Source organism: Meriones unguiculatus, chromosome 20 (genome assembly GCF_030254825.1).
Source record: "Meriones unguiculatus strain TT.TT164.6M chromosome 20, Bangor_MerUng_6.1, whole genome shotgun sequence".
In the NCBI taxonomy this organism is placed as follows: Eukaryota; Metazoa; Chordata; class Mammalia; order Rodentia; family Muridae; genus Meriones; species Meriones unguiculatus.
The window spans coordinates 19,721,373-19,744,247 of record NC_083367.1 but is presented as its reverse complement, the minus strand read 5'-3'; the positions used below and the strand labels follow the sequence as shown (position 1 = coordinate 19,744,247).

General features: G+C 39.7%; 1 protein-coding gene across 1 annotated transcript in view; it reads left to right on the top strand.

Annotated features, from left to right (window-relative positions):
* Positions 1 to 22,875, top strand: part of Arfgef3 (ARFGEF family member 3) — a 169,006-nt gene that overhangs the window by 4,456 nt on the left and 141,675 nt on the right. The window contains exon 2 of the mRNA XM_021658764.2: positions 12,423 to 12,474. Within this exon, the coding sequence (XP_021514439.2) occupies positions 12,423 to 12,474 (52 nt within the window). The remainder of the gene's footprint in view (positions 1 to 12,422; positions 12,475 to 22,875) is intronic.

Sequence of the window (22,875 nt, the reverse complement as noted above, 5' to 3'; positions counted from 1 at the left end):
GTTCTCTATATTCTGCATATTAGCCCTCCAGATATAGGGTTGGTGAAGACACTTTCCCAAATTGTAGGCTGTCATTTTGTTGTGATGACAGTGTCCTTTGCTTTATAGAAGATTTTCAGTTTTATGAGTTCCCATTTACTGATCGTCTATCTCAGAGATTGGGATGTTGATGTTCTGTTCAAGAAGTTGTCTCCTGTGCCAATGAGGTGAAGGCTTTTTTCTACTTTTTCTTCTAGCAGATTTAGTGTGTTTGGTTTTATGTTGAAGTCTTTGATCCACTTGGACTTTAGTTTTGTGCAGGGTGATAAGTATGGATCTATTTGCATTTTTGTACATGTAGACATCCAGTTAGACCAGCACCGTTTGTTAAAGATGCTATCTTTTTTCCATTGTATAATTTTGGCATCTTTGTCAAAGATCAGGTGTCCGTAAGTGTGTGGGTTTATTTCTGGGTTTATTTCTATTCAATTCTATTGATCCTCCATTCTGTTTCTATGCCAGTACCATGCAGATTTTATTACTGTTGCTCTATAGTACAGCTTGATATCAGGGATGGGGATCCCTTCAGAAGATCTTTTATTGTAGAGGACTTTTAGTGATTCTAGGTTTCTTATTCCATATAAGGTTGAGAATTTTTCTTTCAAGGTCTGTAAAGAATTGTATTAGTATTTTGATGAGAATTGCATTGGTAAGATGGCCATTCTTAGTGTTAATTCTGCCAAGCCATGAGCATGGGAAATCTTTCCAATTTCTGATAGGTTTTTCAGTTTCTTTCTTCAGAGACTTGAAGTTTTTGTTCATACAAGACTTTGACTTGCTTAGTTAGAGTTACACCAAGATACTTTATGGCTATTGTCAAGGGTGTTTTTTCCCTAATTTCTTTCGCAGCCCATTTGTCTTTTGTATACAGGAGGGCTACTGATTTGAGTTAATTTTGTACCCTGCTACTTTGCTCAAGTTCTTTATCAGCTGTAGGAATTCCTTGGTAGAATTTTTGGGGTCACTCAGGTATACTATCATATCATCTGCAAATAGTGATACTTTGAATTATTCCTTTTCGATTTATATTACCTTGATCTCCTTCAGTTGTCTTATTGCTCTAGCAAGGACTTCAGAACTATGTTGAAGAGATAGGGAGAGAGTGGGCAGCCTTGCCTTGTCCCTGAGTTCAGTGGGATTGATTTATGTTTCTCTCCATTTAGTCTGATGTTGGCTATAGTATACTGCCTTTACTGTGTTTAGATATGTGCCTTGTATCCCTGATCTCTCCAGGACTTTAAACATAAATGAATGTTGGATTTTATCAAATGCTTTTTCAGCATTTAAGGAGATTATCATGTAGTTTTCTTTTTTTCAGTTTGTTTATATGGTGCATTACATTGATGGATTTCTGCATATTGAACCACCCCTGCATGCTTGGGATGAAGCCTTCTTGGTCATAGTGGATATCTTGGATTCAGTTTGTGAATGTTCTGCTTAGTAGTTTTTAATCAATGTTCATAAGGGATATTGGCCTGAAATTCTCTTTCTTTTTTGGGTCTTTGTGAGGTTTATGTACCAACGTGACTGTGGCTTCATAGAATGAGTTTGGCAGTGTTCCTTTTGTTTCTATTTTGTGGAATAGTTTGAAGAGACTTGGTGTTAGCTCTTCTTTGAAGCTCTGATAGAATTCTGCGCTGAAACTGTCTGGCCCAGGCATTTTTTTTGAATGGGAGACTCTTGATGATGTATTCTTTTTCCTTGGGGGATATAGAACTATTTACTTCATTTACGTGGTCTTGATTCAGCTTTGGTAAGTGGAATTGATCCAGAAAATTGTTCATTTTATTTAGATTTTCAAATTTTATGGCACATAGGCTTTCGAATTAAGACCTAATGATTGTTTATATTTCGTCAGTGTCTGTTGTTATGTCCCCCTTTTCATTTGTTATTTGGTTGATTTGGATAGTGTCTCTCTGCCTTTTAGTTACTTTTGCAAAGGGTTTGTCTATCTTGTTGATTTTCTCAAAGAACCAGTTCTTCGTTTCATTGATTCTTTGAATTGTTTTATTTGTTTCAAATTTATTGATTTCAGCTCTAAGTTTAATTATTTCTAGCCATCTACTCATTTTTGGTGTGTCTGCTTCTCATTTTTTTAGGGCTTCAGGTGAGCTGTTAAGTTACTTGAATGAGATGTTTCGAATTTCTTCTTGAAGGCACTTAGTGCTGTGAATGTTCCTCTTAGCAGTGCTTTTGTTTTGTCCCACAAGTTTTGGTATGTTGTGTCTTATTGAATTCTAGGAAGTCTGTAATTTCTTTCTTTATGTCTTCCCTGACCCAGCTGTCATTGAGTAGCGAGTTGTTCAGTTTCCATGTGTATGTTGCTATTTCTGTTATTTTTGAGGTCCAGCTTTAGCTCATGATGGTCAGAAAGGATACACGGGATTATTTCAGTCTTCTTGTATCCATTGAGGTTTGCTTTATGGTCTGTTTTGGAAAATGTTCCTTGTCATGCTGAGAAGAAGGTAAATTCTTTTGTTTTTGGGTGAAAAATTCTGTAGATGCCTGTTAGGTCCATTTGATTCATGATGTCTGTTAGAGTCATTGTTTCTTTGTTTAATTTTTGTTTTGTTGACCTGTCCTTTGTTGAGAGTGGGGTGTTGAAGTCTCTCACTATTAATGTGTGGGTATCTATGTGTTGTTTAAGTTTTATTAATCTTTCTTTTACAAATGTGGGTGCCCTTGTATTTGTGGCATAGATGTTCAGAATTGTGATGTCTTCTTGGTGGAAGTTTCCATTGATGAGTATTAAGTGACCTTCCCCATCTCTCTTGATTAATTTTGGTTGAAAATCTATTTTATTAGATATTAGAATGGCTACTCCTGCTTGCTTCTTCTGTCCATTAGCCTCGAAAACATTCTTCCAGCCCTTTAGCCCTTTACTCTCAGGTAATGTCTATCTTTGTGACTTAGGTGTGTTTCTTGTATGCAACAGATTGTTGGGTCTTGTTTATGTATCCTTTCTGTTAGTCTGTTCCTTTTTACTGGAGAGTTGGATCTACTGATGTTGAGAGAGATTAACGAGCGGTGGCTGTTAGATCCTTTGATTTTGATGTGGTCGTGTGTTTGTGTGCTTGGCTACTTTTAGTTTTGCTGTAGTGAGTTTATTTATTTCCTGCATTTTCCTGAAAGTAGTTAGTTTTCTGGGGTTGTATTTTTCCTTCTAGTATCTTCTGTAACACTGAATTTGTGGGTAGGTATTGTTTAAATTTGTTTTTGTGGTTGAATATCTTGGCTTCTCCATCTATGATGAGTAGGATGAGTATGAGAGTTTTGTTGTGTATAGTAGCCTGGGTTGATATTTGTGTTCTCTTTGGGTCTGCATGATATCTGTCCAGGTCTGTATGGCTTTCATAGTTTCTGTTGAAAAGTCAGGTGTGATTCTGATGGGTTTGCCATTATATGTTACTTGGCCTTTTTCCCTTGCAGCTTTTAGTATTGTTTCTTTGTTCTGTATTCTTACTGTTTTGATTACTATGTTATTATTATATTCTTTATTATTATTATATACTATGTTATATTATATTCTTTTCTGGTCCAATTTATTAGATGTTCTGTAGGCCTCTTGTATGGGTATAGGCCTCTCCTTTAATTTGGGGAAATTTCCTTTATGGTTTTGTTGAAAATATTTTCTGATCCTTGGAGGAGGGAATCTTGTTTTTCCTCTATTCTTATTATTCTTCAGTTTTGTCTTTCATGTTGTCTTGGATTTCTTGGATGGTTTGTGTTAAGAATTTTTTAGATTTAACATTTTCTTTGATGGATACATCGATTTCTTCCATTGTATCTTCCACACCTCATATTCTTTCTTCCATCTCTTGTAGTCTATTGGTTATGCTTACCTCTGCAGTTCCTGTTTTCTTCCCTAAGTTCTCTCTCTCCATGATTTTTCTCCATTTGTGTTTTCTTTAATTTTTCCAATTCTGTCTTCAGGTCTTTAACCGTTTTGTTGACTTCCTTCACCTGTCTGACTGTATTTTCCTGTTTTTCCTTTAAATTCCTTTACCTGTTTCTTTGAACATTCTTCTGTTTCTTTTATTTCTTTCAGTGACTTAATTATTTCCTCTCTGAAGGCCTCAAATTGTTTGGCTGCTTCTTCCTGTATTTCTTTATGGATGACCATAATCTGTTTGACTTTATTTTCTTCTGTTCCTTTACTGATGGCTCTAATATGTTTAAATTATCTTTCTCCTATTGTTTATGCATTTTGTTTGCTTCCTCCATTAACCTCTTCATAAGCATAGATGTAAGGTCATCCCCCTGAATTTCTCTTATGATAGTTGTCTAGCACTGCTTGCCCTGGATAACTGGGTTTGGGAGATGTCACATTTCTTTGGCTTTTGGTGGTTGTGTTTTAATGTTGGACTTTACCCATCTGGCTGTCTCAGGTGTTGGTTGTTAGTTTCTGGCAAGTCCTAGAATCCTGGGTTGAGGAGAATCCCCTTGGTAGGAAGATAGTTGTTCCTGAAGTAGTCCTCCTGAGCTTTTTGGTGTATGGTCACTGAATGCCCGGTGCTTCTCAGGAATTATCATTTCTGACAATTCTCAGGAATTGTCTCACTTCAGGTGTATGGACCTGGGTGGTAACTGTGGTCGTTGGTAGTCAGGTGGGCTCTCCTGTCACCCGGAGAAGTCCTGGAGACAGCTGCCCTGCTGCTGGTTTACTTGCTCTGAATTTAGTGGGCTGCTGCTGCTGCTGCTGCTCTCATGCTGTGTTTACTGGGTGCAGCCCTCTTGAAGAACCAGGGAGACTGAAGTTTGGTTAGTTTAGCTAGGGAGACAGGTTGCACCTTGGTGCAGTGTCTGGAGCTGAACCCCGTAGATCCCAGGCTTCTGCAGGTCTGAGGTTGGAGCTCTGTGCCCCAGTACCCAATCAGTAATCAGTGGGAGGTAAGCACAGCAGTCCTGCATGCAGCAGGAGGCAAGAGTTTGGAGCCTGTGGGAGCCCAGAAATTTTTCTGGAGCTGGGCATCCTGAGGTCAGTACTGATGTTTCCTCCACTGTGGGGTTTTCTTCTGACAGGGAGTCTCAGTATGTGGTGTTTTGGGGTCCGCAGTTCAGTCTGGGATTGTGAGTAGAGCAAGCAGGCACAGGTGAGTCACTTTGTGATGGCATCTGGGTGCTTTTAGGAACCCAGGAACTTTTCCCAAGATCTTTTGAGGGGAGGGATTTGGCTGAGTGCCCTGTGGTTGGACCTGCCATTGCCCTCACCATTGGATTTCTTCCCAACATAGAAACCCAGTCACTGGAGCCCTGGGGCCCACAGTTCTGTCTGGGATAGTGAGTCGGGCGTGTGGGCAGGTATCTGGGCTGGTGGCTGAGTGCCCCCCAGACACCAGATTCTTTACCAGGGATTGTCTGGGTGACAATCCCTGAGGTTAGTTCTGATTGCTTCCTTCACCATGGGGTTTTCTTTTGACTGGAAATCCCAGTCTTTGGTGTTGTGGGGTCCTCAGTTCAGTCTGAGACAGTGATCAGAGCACGCAAGCATGTGGCTTTGGGCTGGTGACTGAGCACCTGCCTGCACTGGAACCCTGAAACTGTTCCCTGTTCCGGGTTTTAGCAGGGTGACCTGATCTGGATTGCTTCCTACCCATGGGGTTTCCTCTCACCTGGGAAACACAACTGCTGGTGTTTTAAAGCTCGGAGTTCAGTTTTTTGGTCACTGTGCAATCACTTCTGTCCTGCTCGTCAGATACAGTGTCCTCTTGGTGCTGACATCTTGAATCCTCCATGAGGCATGTTCTTAACTGCTACTTGATACAGAAGAGTCGAGACCACTGTGAGCAGTACCATGCCTAGGGAGGTGGGACGTGAGCTGTATAAGAAAGGTAGCTGAGTGTGAGCCTGCAACAACCCCCAAAGCAGTTTTCCTTTGTCTTCTTGTGCTCTGACCTCCCTCAATGGATGAAGGTCTATAACCTGTTAGTTGAAATAAACCCTTTCTTCTCCATTGGCTTTTGGACATGGTGTTTATCATAGCACCAGAGATTATACTAGGACACATAATCATCATCTTTAGAATATAATCTGACAGCAGTCATCTCAAAAAAGAAAGGTTAAACTAATAAGTTTTTCTGGGAGGAGGTGAGGCAGACTTTCTAGAAGCTGATACATCTGCAGAGCTGTGGAAATTATGTGACTGTTCAAAAAGTAAAAACAAAGAAACAAAAAACACAGGACCTTTGTGGCTAACCCAGACCTTTGCTAACTGTTCTTTGTTTTACTGTAGTTGCAACTTTTTAACATTAGTCTAGCAGAATTGTCTGTTTCAATCTCAAAATTCTAGATAAGGATAGACAGTGGGAGTAAAGTCTATTCTGTGAGAAAGTCAGATGCTCTTCTAATTCATGAATAATCCTCCCTTCATTGTAGCTCACCTATAAGTTCAGCTACCTAAAATTGAAAGATTGTGACTCAGATTCCTTTACTCTCTGTCTGCATAAAATTTCTTCCCAATTCTTTATTTTATGTCATCTCTAAATTTTTTTTCTGATGGTGACAAGAACTTGGAAACATTTGTTAGAAGTTTCTGCTATTTCTGAGACCTTCCGCACTTTAATCAATAGCAACACCCAGACCATCTAAGGCATGGTTTTCAACCTTAGACCATCAGAAAACATGGATATTTACATTATCATTCCTAACAGTAGCAAAATTATAGTTATGAAATAGTAGGGAAATAATTTTCTGGTTGGGAGTCACCACAACATGAGGAACTGTATTAAAGGGTCACAGCATTAGGAAGGTTTGAGAGCCACCAATGTAAGAAGAGAAGAGGCACATACCATTTGCATCATCTCAAGATAAAGGAGTCCTTCCTTCCTTCCTTACACCAGCTTTAGAAAGACAGGTCATCACCGCAGTCAGAGCATGTGGGCTCTTCCAGTCATTCCCATGTTGTTTTTGGTTTCACCAATTCTCTGTGTGACTATGCCTGAACCTATATTCTACCCAAGAAAAACACCAGGATAATGGCATTAAACTTATGCCATGGAGACAAGTGAATCCCAGGGTTAAAGAAAGATGGTTTCCTCAGAGCAAAAATTGAATGTTGCAGGAGAGTGGATTCTGGCCAATTATGATAATAAAGATCAGCAGAGTAGCAGCCTCTGTGAGCTCAAGCGCAGTTTGTTTGCAGCCTTGGTGGTTTCTGCACCTATAGCTTGAAGTCACAGCTTTCAATATATAAATACATGATTAATGATCCCTATAGTTTCAAATATTACACATCCTTAATTTGTTAGATGACATGTTAGCTTTAGAACATTGGAAAACATAAAACAGCATGAAGAGAAAAGGTAATTTCCTGTTATCTCACCACTTGACAACACTATGCTGTTTTTACCTCTTTTTCAAAGGGATCATACTGAACATTTATTTTTAATGCATTTAACTTTTAAACATTTATATAGGGTGGGTACAAAAGCATGCATGTAGAGGTCAGACCTTCTACTTTTTGGCTCTTGGGAATTAAACTCATGTTTGTCAGGCTAGGTGTGAGTGTGTTTATCTTCTGAGTAATCTCACCAGCTTCTTTAGTACATTTTTAAACTTCAACATTTTACTCTGCTTTGTCATAATACCTCTAAAAAAGTAGTGTCCTTGATAATTGTAGAATTGGTAACAAGGACTAGGTATGCATTTTCATCTTATTCTCTCCAATTGGAGAGTATTCATCTTATACTCTCCAATTTTTGTTTACTAGTGATATGCTCTGAGTAAAAAAGCATGATTCGGTTTGGATGAGCTCAGGAGAGCCTGAAAGAACAAGGTTCAGAACTGATAACTCCCAAGACTGTGACTGGCACAGACAATGAAAAGGAGATGACTAGAAATTATATCTGGGAAGCACTATGCCCTCATTTTAAAATTACTTTTACTGTTTACATGTAACAGGGGACTTATGAGGAATGCATTTGGGATATAAAGGGAAAAGGAAATGAAATTAGAGACAAAACCCTAGGTAGGGGAAGGATCATCTTTCTCACCATTATCCTTTCACCTGTTTCCCTATCAGCTACTGGTAGCCTTCCACTGTCACACTTCTTAGAGTATCTGTAGGGACTGTGCCCATATCTTCGTCTCCTACCATTCTGCCCCACTCAAATCTAACTTGACTTCTGCCAGAGACACCAGATGCTTCTGGATGCTGACTTTGCCTTGCTGCCACAGCCACTTCCTGTGATACTGTGGATTTTGAGTGACAGTGTGTCATCAGGAATTGAACTCGTCCATTCCCACATTCTTTGTCTCTCACATCCCAGGCCCAATACAGTGAATTATGTCAATATTTCTTCTTGAGTGGCATAAAGGTATCTAAAGTTAGTAAGACCCAAAGTGAGCCTGTGAATTTCCTACTTCCTCCTCAAATCCAGCTCACTTCCCTCTGGTGTTTCTGTATGTTCAGTTAGTACTGTCACTTGTCCAGTTGCTTAAACCTGGAAGAGAGTGTTATCCTGGATATGTTTCTGTGGTTTAGTATTTAACCCACTCTAAGTTCTGCCTGTTTACCTTTTAGTTCTTTCTCCACCATGTCTGTCTACCTCTATTGCCCATTTGGGTCAAAGTTTCTTTCAAGCTACCCCTGGCCTACAGCAGCTTCCTGTGTTCTTCTTTGTTGCTTCTAGACTTTTTCAAGCCACCATCCAATCAGTAAGACCAGGAACCCTAATCTCTTCATTCCATGGCAAGTGAAAGGGCTGAGTAGCACCCAACAGTATAAAATAGAGCCTTCAGTGTGCTCTTGTATGTCAGATATGGTGTGCCTATACCTGTCTGGCAGCTCATCCTGCACCACCATCCTTCTGACACTCTGAATTTCAGCTATATTGACCTTCTTTTATTGACTGACATATACTATCCTCCTTGTTACTTCATTAACCTAAGCAAGTACATGGTGAAACACCTACAGTGAGTCAGGTGCTGTTCTCAGTGAAGTTAGCATAAAACAGACAAAAGATCCAGTGCACAAGTAAAATTTTGTATGCCAAATCAGATAGTGATAAAACCTGCTGGAATACATAAAGTAGTAATTGAAATAGGAGGCCCTTGTGGGGTGGAGATAATGGAGTTGCTATCTCAATAGAATTTTTAGGGAAGGCTTTCTTGAAAGAGAGGTTGTAAGGAGGGTAAATGTCTGATGACCAATGGATGTGAAGGGTTGGTAGGGTCTATTCATCTACCATCTTGAGAATGGAATGCGGGAGAGGGGCTAAACCAAAGGCAGGGACAAAGAGAACGCTGCTGTAGGTATGAGAAGGTTACAGCTAGGCCAGTGACCTCATGAACCAGCGACAGTGGTTGGAATCTAATAAGTGTATTCTTTTCTTTTTCTTTTTTATCTTGCCTTTTAAAAATATTTATTTTTGTATTAATTACAGTTTATTCACTTTGTGTCCCAGATGTATACCCCTCCCTCATCCCTTCCCAATCTCACCCTCCCTCCTTCATTTCCTCCCATGCCCCTTCCAAAGTCTACTGATAAGGAAGGTTTTCCTCTTCTTCCCTCTGACGCTAGCCTGTCAGGTCTCATCAGGACTGGATGAATTGTCTTCCTCTATGGCCTGGTAATGCTATTCCTGCCTAAGGGGGAGGTGATCAAAGAGCCAGCCACTTAGTTCATGTCAGAGACAGTCAGTGTTCCCATTACTAGGGAATCCACTTGGATACTGAGCTGCCATGGGCTACATCTGTGCATGGGTTTTAGGTTATCTCCATGGTCCTTGGTTGGAGAATCAGTCTCAGAATAGATCCTTGTGCTCAGATTTTTGGTTCTGTTGCTATTCTTGTGGAGTTCTTGTCCCCTCCAGGTCTTTCTATCTCCCCCTTCTTTCATAGGATTCCCTGCACTTTGCCCAAAGTTTGGCTATATGTCTCAGCAACTGCTTTGATACCCTGCAGGGTAGAGTCTTTCAGAGGCCCTCTGTGGTAGGCTCCTGTCCTGTTCTCCATTTTCGCCCCCTTCTGATGTCCATCCCATTTGTATGAACTTTGATCATCTTACCCAGGATCCTCCTTCATTCTTAGCTTCTTTAGTTATATAGATTTTAGTATGTTTATCCTATACTGTATTTCTAACATCCACTTATAAGTGAGTATAAACCATGTGTGTCTTTCTGCTTCTGGGATACCTCACTCAGGAGGATCTTTCTAGTTCCCACCATTTGCCTGAAAATTTCATGATTCCCTTGTTTTTAATTGCTGGTTAGTATTCTATTGTGTAAGTGTATCAAAATTTCTATATCCATTCCTCAGTTAAGGGACATCTGGGTTGTTTCCAGGTTCTGGCTATTACGAATATAGCTGCTACAAACATGCTTGAGCAAATGTCCTTGTTATATACTTGAGCATCTTTTGGATATACGCCCAGGAGTGGAATAGCTGGATCCTGAGGTAGCACTATTCCTAATTGTCTGAGAAAGCACCAGATTGATTTCCAAAGTGGATGTACAAGTTTACATTCCCACTGGCAACAGAGAAGGGTTCCCCATCTCCACACCCTCTCCAGCGTGTATTGTCACTTGAACTTTTGATATTAGTCATTCTGATGGGTGTAAGATGAAATCTCTGGGTTGTTTTGATTTGCATTTTCCTGATGACTAAGGATTGCCCAGAGAGTGTGGGCAAGCACTGTCCCACAGTGTTTGTTCCATGGTTCTCTTTCTCTTTCTTCACTCAGCATTTGTATATCAGACAGTGTTCAAACCTGGGCTGGAGATACCTCTCTGTCTCTGGAGAAAATACAATGCTTGTTTGTATGGTGTAATTTCTCCTTGACTAGTAGCATTGACTTGCCCTCAGCACTGCTACTTGTCACACTAAGTGCTTAGCTGTGCTAACCTGTATGACCCTTTGAGCTACGCCAGAGCCTGAATTTCATGGCTTCATTTTCTTGTCACCCTGTCCCATCCTCAGCTTTGACCTCAGTCCTCCCCCTTTCCAGCTGGACCTCATCTCTGAGGCACCTCTGGCCCTGCTCAGGTCTACTTTGTTTTGCTTCTCTCAGATCCACTGTTTTTGCTCTGTTGGCTACAGCAGGCTTGATTCTGCCTTGCTGTGTCCTGTTAGTCCTGAGTCTAAGGGACATATTTGGATTCCTGTTCTCTCTGACCTCTTAGTGAGGTGGAGGGTCTGTCTTTTCCTAAGGGAAGCAGTTCAAATTGACAAAGCTTGTTGAATTTAAGTGGGGGACTTCATTGCCTGGAGACAAGTTGGGATGATTGAAGTAGAACTGTTTTGGAGGGGGCATAATAATTAATTTTTTACTGTGTGTACAACTAGAGTCAGCAGAGGTATATTTTATCCACAAACAGTGGCAAAGTATTGAGCACCAGGCCTGATTAATGAGGTTTGAGGCTGATCTTCCTAATCACTACCCTTACCTGTTAAGTGATTAAACAGATGATGCAATCTATCATGTCACAAATGTGTGTGGTTAACATGGGAATCCCTAAAACATAAGTCTAGAGAAGGGATAATAGGAGAAGAAATGATTTGTTTTAAAAGACAGAAACATAACTCTTGTTTAATCTACTTGAATGGAAATTTTCAGTAAATCACTGTCTCTGGATGATGTAGCCAACGCTTGCTATAAATAAATGTAACTTCAGTATTTCTCATAATATTAAAGGAAAACCCAGAAAGGGCCAGGTGCTTTAATACTAGGCAAACTGCTAAATAAATTACTGCTAAATGAAAACATACTGCATCGTTTTCTTTTTCTCCTAGAACTCACATTTTTCATTCTACTTCCTCCATGGAATTTTTTCTAAATATAATATAACTTAATGCTTGAAAGGCTTTCATCAATCTCCACATTATGCTTTTTGTAACAAAGTATATATAAAAAGATGTTTTTAACAATGTCCTGGGACTATAGAGCTTAAAAGTTTTCGATTTCAGTTCAAGCTTTCAGTTTGAGCTTTCGTTATTAATGCACATGACTATAAAGTGTCACATGTCTTGTAAAGTGCCTTGCGAACTTGAAATTCTTCACAAATATGGGTTTATTTACTGGGAGATTAACTTGCTTCAACCAAACAGCTCTTCTTTCTCTGACTGGGGTAGATGCAGCAGCCTGGACAGTGGTAGGTACATTGAATTGTCATTTTGGTTTAGGTCAGGGATTTAGCTATTAATTCCTTGTCACAAACTGGAAAATGTGGCCTAGTTTTTAATCATCTCTTTCCCAGTGATGAAATGAGCTCTATCATGGGAAAAGAATTTGAAAATAAGGATGGCTGAGAAGTAGGTAGTTTCTGTTTTCTAAGGGGCAACAATAGCCATTGGTAAATTTAGAGAATACCAAGATTTTACTATTTAGATATTACCTTAGATCATATTCTTTGAATATTTATTTGTAATTCCACAATCTTTTTCAGAAACCCTAAGTGGTCTGGACACTGTTGTGAAGATTCCTCCCCACTTGTTGAGGTAAGAGATGGCAACTGTAATGCAGCAAGAACAAAAATCTCCTTCCATGTTTTCCTGAAGGTTGGATCACCATGCTGGATTATAGCATTTCATGTGCTGAATAATTTTCTTGTCGTGTTGGTTTGTTTGGTGTGAATGAAATGGGATATTTCACGAGAGGGCCAAGGCTTGATCTATTTCCATCTGTGTAGAGCGATTGAGTGAGTGAATGAAATCAGTGATACTAAGATAATTAGTGAGCAGAGGGATGAAAGTGGGCAAGAAGAGAAATGACCACAGATAGTGTGAGAGAGTGGACGTAGAACAAAACCTTCTAGCGAAGCACAGAAAACGGTATGTTCTCTGGGATATGCCATCAGTCCTTCCATCTGGAGTGGGTTTAGGTTCTCTCCCCAGATTTTGCAGGACACCATCTTGCTGGAGGCAATCTGAAGTCACCTGCAACAGCTCTAATACACAAACCTATTTCTATATCCTCCCACTCACATTTTTTCCCTTCTATATCTTTATTCTGGTATAAATGCATGTCCTGTGTAGAAAATGGGAAAGAACAAAAGAATGAAAAAGACTGTTTTCACAAACACCTAGGGATAATGACTAAAGTCAGTTTAATAGATTTTGTCAAGTCTTTTGTACATACGTGGAGCATACAAATGAATATGGAATTTATTACAACTTAGTTTTCTGCTTGTTTTATTTTTACTTAAAATATATGAAACATTTTATAAATTGCATTGTATTCTTTAAGTTAAAATGTTGCATTTTTAATCACATGGCTGTAGGCTAACTTATTTAGCAGTTTTTCTACTGTTAAAGCACTTGATTGAGTTTTTTCGTGATATCATGAGAAATGAACTCACAATTAACTTGTAGTATGTGTTTTCTACATTGTTAGGACACAGTGATTTATTTGGAATTTCCATTGAAGTGGATAGAGTAGGAATTATGGTTCTGATTTTAAAGCAGTCTATTACCCCTTCTATCATATCTGCTCCAGACTTAAATGTTGTAGCTAATCAGACCTGTACAGAGCTTGCTAATGGACAGAGTGGTGGCCACACGAATGACTAGCAGAGAGCTGTCCCCAAGGCCACGTAAGAATTACAAAGGCATGATATTTTGGGCAGTTCATTTCCCGTATGTACCTTATCTTAAAACTGATTTGCACAACCTTGACTTTGTCACATCAGTTTTTCCATTGCACTTTTCACTGTCACTCTCCTGCTTGACAGAGGAAAATAGAGCTGGTATCGTTCTGGGTCTGCTCTGGAGATTTGTCTAGGATGTGAAACAATCACCCCATCACAAAGAACTGAAAATATCAGTCCATGGGTACAAGAAATGATAAAAAACAGGAAGTACATCTTTGTGAGACTTGGGAAATTTTGACTTCTTGAATTTCAACAGACTTGAAGGAGACCTAGTCTAGCTATAAGATGATAGATGAAAATACCTTTTGATAATTTTCCTTCATTTAATATAAACATATACAGACAAGGCTTCTCATTATTTACATCTATAAAATAACAAAATGTATAATTATGTGAAGCTAGGCTTTATCATAAACAGTAGGTAATACTCGTCCATGTTCATTAATAAATGGACTAATTGAAGAAATCAACAAATCCAACCACTTCATTAGAAATACATTTCCAATAAAATTGCTTTTTCCTCTGTTAACACTATTAACTTTCTTATAAATCATTGTTAATGTTTTTTTTATCAGTCATGTGCATTAATAATGAAAGCTCAAACTGAAAGGAAATCGAAAACTTTTAAGCTCTATAGTCCCAGGACATTGTTAAAAACATCTTTTTATATATACTTTGTTACAAAAAGCATAATGTGGAGATTGATAAAAGCCTTTCAAGCATTAAGTTATATTATATTTAGAAAAAATTCTGTGGAGGAAGTAGAATGAAAATGTGAGTTCAAGGAGAAAAAGAAAACGATGCAGTAATTTTTCATTATTATTATTGTAAAGGCTGAGTTTGTGCTCTTTTGGTAGATTAAAGCAGTTTTCAGGTTGCTGTCATGTAGAAAGTTCATTAGATACATCTAAGAGATGATATGTTTTAAATGAAAATTTAATTGATTCCAGTATACAACTATAATTTTTGCAATTAAAAATTTAAAATATGTGAAAACAAAATCTTATTTTTTTTCATAATAACAATATAAGTAAAAAGAATCATCTTGATCACTGTTCTGAAGGCTTTTTTCAAAGAAAAGTATTATTCAGTCTGGAAATGAAGCTTATGTGGTCCTAGGTCTGTGGTAGGAGCTCAGCCTTCATGGGGAGAACAGCAGGTAACAATGTCCATAGAGTGAGGTCTAGTCTGCGCTGTCCACAGGCAGCTGGGGAGCCCTAAGATGCCAGGGTGGATAAGGATGCTTGCCTGAGTTGGATCTCTAGCATCCGCATGTGGAAGAAGAGAACCAGCTTCACAGAATTGTCCTCTGACCTTCACCTGTGCATCAAGGCACATCCATGTGTACCCACACTACCACCACTGCCAAACAACAAACACATTGTAATAAAAGGAATAAAAAGTAACTGATATTTTTGTCATGTGTTGGAGGAGGGGAAAGCACATAGATCAGAAACAACACTGTTTTATTGGTACTAAGGACATTTTTTTGGTTCTCCTTTGTCCAGGGGTGTTTACCCTCATTTCGTAGCCAGCTGACCATCTTTAATGCCCTAGGAGATGGTAAAAGAATTTGTCGGATGTGTTCCAAAGGATGAATCATCATTATTAGGAATATAATTCAAAGTATTTATCCTGATGACGGAGAGCTGCACCATCATCTTTGTATACAGCAGAATGTGCACTGCAGTATTTCGTGTGCACAGCAAAGTCCTCCAAACATTGCTGTGCAGGGCACTGAGCCATATGAACACAACATGCCAGATAGCTCATGCCACAGACTTTTTTATTCTGGAAGGGGAGAATGAGGACACACATCATGGCAACACTGTTTCGTGGGATGAATTTATTACAAACTTAGTTATATAAGAAGCTTCAGGAGGCCTGTGAGTCACAGTAGTGGGAGCCTTTCACAGCCTCTTATAGAACACAGGAAGAAGGCATGACCACAGCAAAGAGAAGTTGTAGAATCAAGAACAGCATGAATAACTATGTTGTATTATTATTAGGAAAGTGATACGATGCACTATAACAGATGCTCATTAGCTCTGATTCCTTTGCTGTGAGTGTGTTCTTCTTTAACACAGAGATTGATTCACCTGCCAGGCACTGTGATGTTCCCTTTTTGTTGTTGTTTATTGTTGCTTTTTATTGACTGACTGACTGATGACTATTTTTGAGACAGCATTTCTAAAAATTTGTTTGGATAGAGTTACAAGAACGCATTCAAATGTCAAACACTTTTGCTGTGCTGGGCTTTTGGTATTTTAGTTTTTGTTTTTTTCCAACTGATTGCTCTCATTTAAATATATGAGAATTCTAATAAATAAATACAAATATGACTTTGATCACTTGTGCACGTTAGTAATGACAGCTCAAGTCAGAAGCATACTGAACTCTTGAGAGACCTTTGTTATATCCCCTCCCCCAGCCCCTGGCTTGGGCAATTACTTTTAAAGCCTGAGTGCAAATTAATATGCATTATTTAAATGACTGGTAAATAGATGGTGCATTTTAGGAGAGGGACATTCTAGTGGTAATTAAAAAGTCATCAGGAGTCACAGCCTATGCAGGAAGGTGGAGTGTACTCATCCTCTGAATCATTTTCCAAATTCGTTAGTAGATAATCATTTTCCTCTTTCACCCTACTTGTTCCCTTGACTGTTTCCTAAATTTGTTAGTAAATAATCATTTTCATTCTCACTGCCATTAGCTTTGCTTTTGACCTTGGAGATGAACATTCAGGGTCCTTGATTTACCACCATCTACTACTTCTCTCCTCCAGAGAAAAGAGGCGGCTAGACATCAACTAGTCCTGTCATATCAAGCTGCAGGAAGACTAGGTGCATCCTATTTTCCCCTTTGTATGCAGCTCTGAAATAGTGGGTCATAGTCAAGCTGTTCTCTTCATCAAGATCCTCTGTAATATACTGCCTACAGCTTTCCTTTCATATATTGTCATCCTTGAAGATTTGCTGAGGTTCTTCTTCGCAGGTAGAAATGTCCCCTCTCTTTTGGGCCTCATTATTTTCTTGGTGTAATTTTTCCGTGGAGCTTATCTACCACATCAAAAGTTATTTCGGGGTGCAGTGATCAGATCCTATGCTCAAGAGTTCATTATTTTGTTTCCTCCAGTTCAGTGTCTAATAGATCCTTTGAAGATGTAAACAGACTCTCCAAATTTCTTCTCATTCATTCTAGGTACATGTGTCTCATCTCCTAGGTCCTTAAAGATTATAGTATTTGGGGTAAATCAAAGTAGAATGGAATCTGTGTTCTGATAATAGACCTTTTAGTATCTTACTGTCTAAGGATATCTCAAAGAAGTTTCATAATCAATGGAATGTGTTAGATCAATGGTGGGGTGGGAATGATAGTTGTTGGATCCTGCTCCATATCCCACACCAAAAGATGCTGAATTTACAAAGTTGCTCTCAAAGATAAATTCTTGGCCTCCTAAACTTATATTTTCTTAACACTGGATTATTAAATTAAACACATCTAGACAAGTTGTTCTGGCCTCAACAGCTTTAGTATATAAACAAGGGGCATCTATGGCAGGTACATCTTATTTCGACTTTTGAATGGTTCTAGGAAAGAAGAGGAGGGTGAGGACTGGAAAATGCCTACCCAGCACCCAGTAGGAATTCCATGTGTCATATTTGTGATTGTAAAAAACGAATAAAGGACCCTGACTCCTATCGTATTAAAACACAAATGTCTTTTCCTTAGAGTCCAGTGTACTTATAACATAGTGGTCTACCTGAGATAAGACTCTTGATGGAATCCTCGAGCTGTTTTGTTACAAGGCAGCCATTGGTAGCAGCCCTCTAGTTGGCTTTATGCAGTGCCACATTGGGAACAATGCAGCTGTTTCTCCAGCATTGGATCAGCTGCTGTTTTACTTTCCTTCTTTGTGATTCTTTGGAGACAATATCAGCTTAATTGCTTTCTCCTGCCATTTTTATTTCCTAAAAGACTCTGTAGACTTTCTTCCACTTTGTTCTTGTGTATCTTCCATCCTCTTTCCTCCTGTGGCCTTCTGTGTTAGTGAGCCTGTTATGTCCAGACTCATCTTGTTCCTCACACATATATTCTTCCTTATCTTGACTTAAAAACCTATTGATCTTTCATGCAGATGAAAGAAATCATATTTGCCAGAATCTGTGCTTGAAAAGAACCATCATCGCTCTCCATTCTTTGTATTGCTTTCTTTTAATTGCTTTTGTGCTTTGTTGAACTATTTAATTTTAATTCTATACTTTAAGCCCTGGAATAACCACTGCATGATGCATGGGATTTGTTCGTTTTTCAGTTTTGATTGAGAAAACCTATCTACATCAACTGGAAAGGACCACGACTTAAAAGGACAACAGAGATCTCTGAGCTTCTATGGGGAGGCAGTTTTGGCCTCATCAGTGTAGCACCTGCCCCACCACTCCCTTTTCCTTCCTATATTTGTGTATGTGTGACAGTCACAGCGCAACCTCAGGTGTTGGCTGCCATCTTCCATCTTGTTTTAGATGGGGTCTCTTGTTTTGCTGCCGAGTATGACAGAACAGCTGGCCCAGAAGCTTCTGGGGATTTGCATCTTTGCCTTGCTGAAGGAGTGGCTGAGATCAGAGTTAAGTGAAGCCACTTCTGGCTCTCTGTAGGCTCTGTGGATCTGGACTCAGGTCATCAGTTATGCTTGCATAGCAAGATGCTTTACCCACTGAGCCATCTTCCCAGCCCCTAGTCCCTGCCTTTTTCATGTAGTGAAGAAGTGCTCATTGACTCTTGTCACCTTGAACTGTAGAGCAGAAGAGGTAAAGAATGCTTTGTAGGATCCTGGGCTAGGCCACCAGCTCAGATAACTGAAGAATAGATATTAGCATATGTGCAGGGCAGGTGCTTCTACAAGATTCCTGCATTGTTCCAAGTAGATTACACCTCCACTTCTCCTGGGTAGAAGCTCATTGCTATGATATCTCCTGCTTGCTACCCCCTTCCTTTCTTTGCTCCCACAGCTAACTTCTCTTTGTAGAGCCACACAAAGGTAAATATGTTAGTGCTTTATTGAGCCAAGCTCTGTTGAGATTTGCTGGCTTTTTACCAGGAGGAAAAAAAAATCATAATAGAAACTTTAAGAACTATTCTAAACCTGGCTGATTTTCTGTTTTGGGAGAATTATTGATCTTAGTATGAAAGGAAAATGGGAAACATTTTCAGCCTTGCTGGGACACAGTGGGAAGCTTTTCAATAAAGTCTTGTCATGCAAATAGTCTAGCACTCCCAAAGCAATTTGTCCTAAATAGGAGAGTAAAATGTCATCTCCGTGTTGGGCAGAAAAGACTCCCATGCTAGGAGAAAGCTCTATGCATGCAAAGAGGTCTTTAGCCATGCTGGTGCTGAAACCTATCTCATAAATCATATCTGTCTGTTTCTTTTCCTTCCCCACACCTTTGAAGATAGAGTGTTTGAGGAATCTTTGACTTAACATATGTGACAACACTAGACATTTTCTAATATATAGGCAGCTTCTTTTCTGCATAATGGTCAATGGCAAACTGGTCCTAATGGTTTACACATTTTATTTCCTTTGATAAGCAAAGCTGCAATTATCCTCAACTATAAGTCTTTGGCTCATAGCCCAACCTAAAAGCACTCTTAAAAGTGATGCAGTCTTCACTTGCATAAGCTATAAAGTAGTGAAGAAGTACAGCTGCCACCCAAGCTATGATGGAGGAGTTGTCAGCCCTGGCAGGAATTTTAGAAGGTCAGCAAGGTTTTAGTTGGGTAGCCATGTCTACTCATCCTTTCTTTATAACAAATATTTGATGCTTTTGTAACACTTTGTTGTAAGGGGATGCCTTTTTAGAAGGAAACATAACCTCCCATAAAAAAAAATCATGAATTTTATTTCTTAAACCTTTTCAGATTAAATAAATAGGGTAAGATTTATACCGTGTCAGTTCTTTTATGTGCTTTTATCATAATTAATTTTATAGGTAATTTAGAACAAGATCTTTGGTTTAATTTCAAAGTGTGCCTCTGAGAAACTGTTTTTATTTGTAGAAGTGAGTTCCAAGTGATGCATGTGACACTGAGCCCATTAGTTCTATGTTGTCAGTGGATGGGGAAGTGTTTGTGTCTCTCTTCTTCACTCTTTTTGGCAATCTTTTGTAGACACGTGTTACAAAGACTAGAGTTATGTTTTGTTTCCTGGGAAAGTTTTATTAATTTTATGTTTATCTTTTTATATTTTTATTTTATCGTATATTTAGATGCAGGTTTGTACATTTGTCTGTATCAGTCTCAGTGTCAGTCTCAGAAGTATTATGTAGCTACATAAAACCTTGATATATTTTTCAAGGTGTGCTAAAATGCATTTGATTACCACTTTGCCTATTTTAGAGTCTGAGACTGTATTAATATGGCACTTTTTAATGCGCTCTGTAGGTCACATTTCCTGTCTTAGTTTGTAGCATCTTTGAACACAAGTTCCCAATTTTCAGACTTAGTTATGGTTTTGGGGACCCCTTTAAGTGCAAGGAATGCTGGCTTCACTGGAACCGTGAGGAGGCAGTCCAAATTTTTGGTGAGCCAGAGAGCTGAGGTGGAGAAGACAGCTCCTGAGCCAGCTCAGAGCATACCCAGGACAGCTATACTCCAAAAGCCCAATGTTAAGCTACTTCAAAGTAATACTGTTGTAATACTGAATAAGAATCATCTGAAACACATTTTTGTATAAGGAAGGAAGTTTACCGTGGAAAGGGGGAAGGGAGAGAGAGAAGGGGGAGCTTCAGAAAGAGACAGAGAGACAGAAAGAGGGAGAGAAGCCAAGGAGGGGAAGGAAGGAAGGGAAAAAGGGAGGGAGAGAGGAAGGGAGAGAGAGAGAGAGAGAGAGAGAGAGAGAGAGAGAGAGAGAGAGAGAGAGAGAGAATGAAAACATGCAAGGGTTGGCAATTGGGTTATATCCCTTCCATCTGGCAGTGGCAGGGGATGATGTCAGAGGTTGCCAGGCAACCTAGAAGCAGGCTCGTGGAACCACCTATATGCTGCTAACAGTTACCTATTCTACGAGTTAATATACAGGTCTGTCTGTTTGTCTTTCTCCTCCCTCTCCCTCCCCTTTTCCTCTCATTATGGGAAGAACTAAGATTTAAAGAACTTAATTTTACATGGAAAATTATTTGATGAAGCACAATCCCTGAAGAATTTTCTTGGAAAATGTGCTATTTGCCACCACTAATGAGCATAATATAATGTTCTGATGTGGAAATATGTATTTGCATGTTTTGCTTTAAGACAAATTTCAGTGCAATTTTTAAAGAGCCAGACATTTGAGAGAGTGTCCTGTATTCAGACCAAGAGGCAAGTCATAAACTATTAGAGTGATCAAGATTAGTATATATGTTTGGCTTTGCCAGTAAATAACCAAAATTAATTTTTCATCTTTGGAAAGCAGAGGAAATCCCAAGATAAAAGAGACTCTGCTCTGGAATTGATGTGAATACCCACCCAAAAAGCCTGAGCACTCATGAAATTAAATAAGTAACTCTGACATCTGTGGACTTCTCCTGGCTGACCCTGGGAAGGGGTTCGGGCAGCAAGTCAAAGGGCTCCTTCAGTGGGTTAGGATAAGTGAAATTGCAGACTTGTCAAGAGAGGACCTAAGGTAGGCTCATTTTTAGGCCATAGCTGAATAAGTGCCTCTAGATTATATTTTGAGCCAGAGCACATTTTTCAATCAAATGGAATCCAGAGGAAATAGTTATGTTTAAAATATTTTTCTCTGAAATTATGACTTCGCTGTTGCTAGTTTTGTTAACTCCATGTTGTTTTTGATTTTTTTTTTTTCTGTATTTACCAGCTGGAGGAAAATGCTTCAGACACAAAAGGGGCTTTGTATATATATCTCAGAGGCGGCTGGTGGGGAATAAGGCAGGAAACTGTGTGCACTGTTCAGTGTTGTCACAGAGGTGCACCCAGAACGGGAAGGACAGAGAGTGTGGTCTGAGTACTGGGGCAGCCATGACCAAGCATTGGAGAATGCTGGCAGATTTTCCACCAGACAGTTTTGCTTAGTCCCTAAAAGAAAGCTAGCTGTGAGAAACAAGATTTTCTGGACATGTAGAGGGAAGCTTTGGTGGTTTCGGACAGTGAAAATAAAGATGTCATTTGAATCAACAGGATATTTGATGAAAACAAAACCCAGGGTTAGTTTCTGGTGTGCATGGGCAGGCAAGAGTACAGGGGATATTCAGTCAATGCTGATTTCCACTGATTGCTTGATAGCTTTCTTGATGCCCATCTTTTGGACCAGGAAGGGAGGTAGGCTCTGGATTGGGGTAGGAGAGGAGATAGGCAGGTGAGACAGCTGTCCTGTACTTAGAGTCAGTGTCCAACCAGCAACATTCTCTGTGCTGAGAGTATAGTGAGGAGCGGAACACAAACTGTCCCTTAAAGAAATAGGTCCTTTGCTGCAAGGGTGTGGGGGAGGCAGTAATAAACATGTTATGAGGGTACACTAAGACCTGACTTCCCCATGTATGACCTCGAGCAAGTAATTTTGTCTACTGATGTCTATAAAACTAAATGGTAGGCAAGTGACTCTGTGATCAGGATGGGGATATGCTACAACAGGCCACCATCTGTTTACTAAAATCTGTATACCTAAAGAAGTTAAGTACGAAGGAGGACCCTGGGTAAGATTATCAATCCTCAATCAGAAAGGCAAATGGGATGGACATTGGAAGAAGGAGAAAACAGGAAACAGGACAGGAACCTACCACAGAGGGCCTCTGAAAGACTCTACACAGCAGTGTATCAAAGCGGATGCTGAGGGTCATAACTAAACTTTGGGCAGAGTGCAGGGAATCTTATGAAAGAAGGGGGAGATAGTAAGACCTGGAGAGGAGAGCAGCTCCACAAGGAGAGCAACAGAACTAAAAAATCTGGGCACAGGGGTCTTTTCTGACACTCCAACCAAAGTCCATTCATGGAGATAACCCAGAACCCCTGCTCAGATGTAGACCATGGCAGCTCAGTATCTCAGTGTGTACCCTAGTAAGGGGAATAGGATCTGTCTCTGACATGATCTCAGTGGCTGGCTCTTTGATCACCTCCCCCTGTGTGGGGAGCAGCCTTACCAGTCCACAGAGGAAGACAATGCAGCCAGTCCTGATGAGACTGGGTAGATTAGGGTCAGATGGAAGGGGAGGAGGACCTCCCATATCAGAGAACTTGGAGAGGGGCATGGGAGGAA